This window comes from Vidua chalybeata, chromosome 1, assembly GCF_026979565.1.
Source record: "Vidua chalybeata isolate OUT-0048 chromosome 1, bVidCha1 merged haplotype, whole genome shotgun sequence".
NCBI classification, from domain to species: Eukaryota; Metazoa; Chordata; class Aves; order Passeriformes; family Viduidae; genus Vidua; species Vidua chalybeata.
This window is the reverse complement of record NC_071530.1, coordinates 69,228,328-69,234,327: the sequence shown is the minus strand read 5'-3', so window position 1 is coordinate 69,234,327 and position 6,000 is coordinate 69,228,328. Positions and strand designations below refer to the sequence as shown.

At 41.7% G+C, this 6,000-nt stretch overlaps 1 protein-coding gene across 3 annotated transcripts in view; it reads right to left on the bottom strand.

The window, feature by feature from the left end:
* DUSP22 (dual specificity phosphatase 22) overlaps positions 1-6,000 on the bottom strand; it is a 44,029-nt gene continuing 38,029 nt past the window's right edge. For all 3 annotated transcript variants that reach the window (XM_053941018.1, XM_053941026.1, XM_053941035.1), the window contains exon 7: positions 1-3,792. In XM_053941018.1, coding sequence (XP_053796993.1) covers positions 3,607-3,792 — 186 coding nt within the window. In that variant the 3' untranslated portion in view covers positions 1-3,606. The remainder of the gene's footprint in view (positions 3,793-6,000) is intronic.

Genomic DNA, 6,000 nt, shown 5'->3' with positions numbered 1-6,000 from the left:
TCAGGTGTTAACATTTAATTTTATTTATAAAAAAATTGTAGAACGTATTAAATACAAACATTTGGAAAAAGTAATCAAGGCTTCACTAAGATGCCCAGGAAGAGGAAGACAGAGAATCAAGAAGCTTACCAGATTTAGAATTTTTTAACTAGTGGAATAATTGCTATAATTTTTCACTGACATCTTTATAGGTGGTGGCCATTATAGCAAACAAAGTTATTATCCCTTTTAAAAAACAGATATGATTTGCCATATCTTCCCACTCAACCACAAAATGTAAGGAAGCAACTTTTTCCAGGTTAAAAAACTGAGTAATAAATACTATTAATGCATTTATCCATTACCTAGTTTCTAAAACACTAGACATTTGCTTATAATCACACATGGATATCAAGTTTAGCCCAAAAAAAATTGATTATACATTTCAAATCTGGATATCCAATAAGGTGTTATAAACTTCATACATTTTCCAGTGAACATCAAAATGAGGACAGTGTTTTGAAGTACAGAAACAAAATAACTGAATGCATCATCTACACTACAAAGGCCAACTACTAAGAGGTGAATTGGGTCTAGTCATTTTCCAGATAGCTGGAAAGTTCTACAAATTGCCACTGAAAGGCTGGTTGGAAGACAAATCATGTCACATTCTCAGTCTGCGTTAGCTCCTCTCCCTCTCTAAAAGGCTAAAGGTGAGAACTGTAGCTCTCTCTTCTGCACCCGTGGTAATTAGGGAGTAAACCATCGTTCTGTTCTCTACATGGACAAACTAGATTCAAGTTTTCTTAGACTGCTGTTGTTCTTATACTGCTCTTACCTGCAGTATGCAGTACACACTGACCACTACAGAAGATGCTGAAGGCAAACACTGCAGAAAATACCCCTTCTGACTTTCAAAAAGAGAGAAGCACTTCCACTCACTGACAATACGGCATTCCCTCCGTCTTCCCAGCTTACCCTGTATCTGCTTTGGAGCTGCAGCATAACACACACTGATGTTGGCTATATGGCCCTAAAGCCAAACTCAGTTCCAAAAAAAATCCTGTTCAGCGGACTGACTCTTTGGACATAACCAAACTATTTTAAAAAAACCAATGCAGGTTAATCTTGGGACACATGAAAATTAACAGATATCTCCTATTCTGCCTTGTATGTGTCAGAACAGTAAAAGAACTGGCAACTTACGAGCACCCACAGCGTTACTACTGAAAGGACAGGAGTGTTATAGGATACACAGCGCTAGCAGCCAGCTACAGGAAGGACTGGCTGGATACCTGCAAGACCATAGGCAGAATACTTCTGACAAAGCTGCCCTTTGGGGACAGGCTGATGCTGCCCTACGTATCCTATTATGAGTAGAGGGTTGAACAAACGGACCCGCATCTTGAACGCGTGTCAGACCCTGTTACCGAGGAAAACATTTTCCAATTATTACATCTACCCTCAGAGCATAGAAGGGACTGCCAATGTGGACACTGCTGGGCTGGAATTGTTAACCAGACTATTATTTGCAGATCAGCATCTTCAAGAACAGCTAAATACCTCTCTTACCAGGCAATCACAGAGCAACTGCTGGATATACCAAACAGGCAGTGGTTCATTTAGCTGCAAGCTTGAAAACAAGGTCAGTTCCAGCGCTGTTCCCAAATCCAGCAACATCCCTTACTGCAACAAAGATACGATTATCCTGCTCTCATCATGCTCAGTACACTTCAAGAACTTAGTGCAATGAGAACCCTGATGCATGCTTGACCTCAGATTAAATGGACAGTCAGTTCCACCCCATTCCCTTTTTTCCTTTTAGGCAATTATTGATATGTACGACCCATATTTCACAAGCCATAACATTTTTTTAAGATACTTAACAACAGATATTTAACAGCCAGAGTTTACTTGACCCAAAAACCTTGCTCCCATCCAAAGAATTCACTGCCACCTGCAAGCAGGAAATCACGTGCAGAGGAATCGTGTGAAGGAATGGGAGGCCAGAGTACCAAAGAAATTGAAAGAGACACAATTTGGATACTACTTAGTATGCTGATGGCTTCTCACTCAGTGCTCAGCTTTTAGCATGATAGACACCACGCTTGAACAAATGAAGGGTTTGGTTTTAGTTTTCTATCTTGGCTGTTTGGGTGGTACTTTTTATTTTCTAGAATCTTCAAGAAAAGTGGGCCTTCCATCCTCCAAGTCAAAGACAAGGAATCATGATCTTGGCATCAGGGCCACCCCACATTACACCATTAGAAACCAATACACTGCCCAGCATCCCTACTGACATGTTTGAAGTTACACTTTTTCAAGCCGCTTGAGTCAGGCAATGGCTCCATTCCAGAAACACACAACGCTACCAAGACCGGAGTATGGCCCCCAGTTTCAACCTAGTTTAAAACATATTGTACAAATGTATTCCCGTAAATCTGATCACAGCAAAATATATAGTGGTGTTTAAATGGCAGGAAAGTTGAATTCCAACAACTCAATCTTTAAACCAGTGAGAAATATGGGCAATTTTAAAAGAAAACAATAAACTTCTCAAATACATTTTTAAATATACGTGCACACGCACTCTCGCACACACACGCACCCACTTACTTCACTCAGTGTTAGATTAAGATTACACAAGGCAATTTTCAAGGTTGCATTTACAACCACAATGACAAGAACAGCATTTTTGAGGTAGCTGAAGTCAAAGAGCAAACCACAGCACAAGCAAAGAAACAGGTGCTCGCACTCACACCGAGCCCACTCTTTGGAGACACGTTATCATGTGCACAGGGGCGTGTGCTGAAGAGGCACGTGTTCCGTGGGGAATGAAGTTCAGTGGCTCTGGAGACATGATAAACTATGCTCCAGAAAAGCTTATGTTGGGAGACCACGGCTTAAATCACTGCACATCAGCTGAGCTGTGGTAACAGCCTGGGCGCTGTTGGTCTGTGGCAGCTCTGCCGACAGCTCAGTCTCACGGGCACTGAAGCAAAGACAACTGTGGCGGCTGAAGGTGTTATTACTCAGAGCTGTCTGTCCCACTTCTCTCCTAGATGCCACTGCTGGGGAAAGGTACTTGGGCCCCTGTCTCACCTGCTCCAGCTTTCAGCCTGCGCTCCAGCTCACGCCCACCTCCACGCTATTTCCCGCCAATGGACTGTGAACAGGAGCAGCAGAGAAACAGACTTGAGTTCCCTTCTTCAGGTGCAGTAACACCTTTGCCACACTACGAGTGCAGAGATGCCAAACTGCCACAGCTTGAATCACCAGACTTCATCTCTCCAAGCCCTTTGCTAGCCTACAACAGGAGGAGTTGAGCTAACCTCACAGCAAATGCCAGGCCATGTGGGCAGAAGGGGACATAGCTGTGGCTGGCAGACAAACTGCCTCAGCCACAGTAACTGGATCCTGTCTCTGGGTATAAACAGAGTTTGATCCTGCCCAAATTACCAACTTGTGTGAAACACACTCATACACACACACACATAATGTCATCAAGAAGCTTTCTATAAATCAACAGTTTGTATGGTTTACTGCTGAAAGTCTTGAAGATGGGATGGAAAACATGGCAAGATGTTTTGCAAAAGGAGAAAGAAAAAAAAAATCGACCTCTTGCAACTAGGTCTCTGTTGTGTAGTTGCTGTATGAGAGTGATGGCACAGATGAGAAGTTGTTATTCCACTGCCTTCCTCCAGTAGTCTGATGCAACTCTGCCTGCTCTTTGTATTTGCTCAGAAGATTTTTGGCTTCTTGCAGATCCTGAGAAGAGTTTTCCCCATATTCTTGTTTCAGCCACTGCCTGAACTGGAGAAATAGAAAAGACATAAATGATTTAATAGTAACATGAAATGGATGCAGAAGTAATTCTTCTTCCTGTCCTACAGAATTTCAATAACCTTTATTATCATATAACCTATATTATAACCTATATTATCATATACAGTTTAAAGAAAAGCACTGCAAATATTGCATGTCCTTAAACAGCAGCACAGAATGCACAGCTGAAATTTCAAATCACATATTTGAAATCACTGAGACCTCTTATATCTCCTGAAATGATACATCTGTGGAACAGCTTGGCTGACTGGAGTAATACAGAGTAAGGAACACCTGCTGGGAAAGGACATCCTGGACTTAAAATCTCCCTGTTCCTCCTGTATACACAAACAATAAGAGGAATTAGCATGGAAGCCAATATGATCAGCCAACTTGTCCAAGTCACAAAAGGCTGCAAGAAGGTTGAAGATCAGAAAGGGAACCACTCTTACCGGCTTTTTTAACTTGAGCCCACATACACCAGCAGTAAAAAATGTAGTGTGGATATCCTAATAGGTGTCTTCTAGGAAGAAATGGTCAATGAGTTTTATAAGCTATAGAATAGGGCCCCATATGTTACTGATATGAATGACTGAATATGGTACATGGTAACATATGTACCAGGCCCATCTGATGGTCAGTCCAGCTCTGTATCCTGCTTTGAGAGCAACCAGATATAAATGATGAGGAAAGAATCAAGCAATGGCAGGACAATAATGCTGGGACCTTTTCACTGGCCATTTCCTCAGTTTGCAGCAATTTTCAGCTCAGGTGCTTTCAGAGGTTGAGGCAGTATCTTTGTGTTTGATAACACAAATGTATTCTTTTGTCATGAGATCTCATTTTAAACCCGCATTTTTTCACCACAAGATACCTGTATGCCAACAAGCTCCGTAAGTGCATATTAAATCCCCCACTCCTTTTCTTTGATTCAGATGTGCCAACAGATAACTCTGTTTCATAGGAAAGAGTGGAAATTTCACATGTTCACTTTTTCTATCCATTCAACTCTGACACTTCTTTGCCTGTTGGAGAATTTGAGTTCAGCTGAGGACAATTCCAGCTGAGGAACTGTCCAATTCCTGACAATTTTGTTGAGCTTACCTGCAGAAGCAGCTAGTAAACACAGACTCCAACTGTTGTGTCCCAGTGGGGATAATATTAAATTTCCAAACCTTAACCTTCATAGCTTTGTTCTGTTTGGGGCTCATGAAATAGCTGGATCCATAAAGATAATTTATTAGGATATTGGGAGACAGTACCTCATCAAAGATGCTTCCTCCTATTCCTTAAAGAAGTCCTCAGGCAAATCTAAAGCCTCAGGCTACCAAGTGGAAGTTTGCAACAGGTGCAAACTATATCGTGACCTTAGTGACTAAACCTCATTCTATAAGACCAAGATCTAGAGGACAACATTCCAGAGAGCCCACAGGATACCACCACCCTTTAGTGGAACAGCAAAACACCAAATGCTGCTGAAATCTGAAAAAAGTTCACGCCCTTGGCAGATGGCATCATTCCACCGAAATCAGGTGTGTAAACAGACACCTGCTGAGGATGTGGTTGCTCTTAAGAGACAGTAAGAAACTACAGCCCAGCCAGTGAATACAGGTGGATACTTCTTTTTGCAACCTACTGCCTCCCCCTCAGTGAATAAAGACAGAATGCGCAGTCCATGGTGGATGAAAAAAGAGAGACGTTACTGTCTTTATCAGGCTATTTGCATACAGCCTTAATTGTCATTGCTGTTAGACCAAACCAATTAGAGTAGAAATGACTGTAAGGGAGGAAGGAGACAAGTCTGGAAAGTCCCTCTCTGACTTTTGTCTCTCAAAAATCAGTTATTCTACCTTTACACCAGTTCCAAATGCTCCAGGAAACATTCAGTTAAATATTAAAAAAAAACGCAAATATTTACAGTTGCTAACTGCATCAGGCAAAACTAATGGTAATTTCTAAACTCTGAGCTTTCTGCAGCAGAATGACAGGGATGGAATAAAAAAAACAACATCCTTTGTCTCGTGTCTTTTGCTTTCCGACTTTGGTTGGCCTGTGTTGTTGTTATTTTCAATAAGCACATTAGGCACAAAAGCCCACACAACAACAACATGCTGAGCAATGGAAAATGGAAGGGACAGCCACAGTAGGTTGGTAACGTAAGTGGAAGTCACCAATCACCCACAGGGAGCAGGTCTT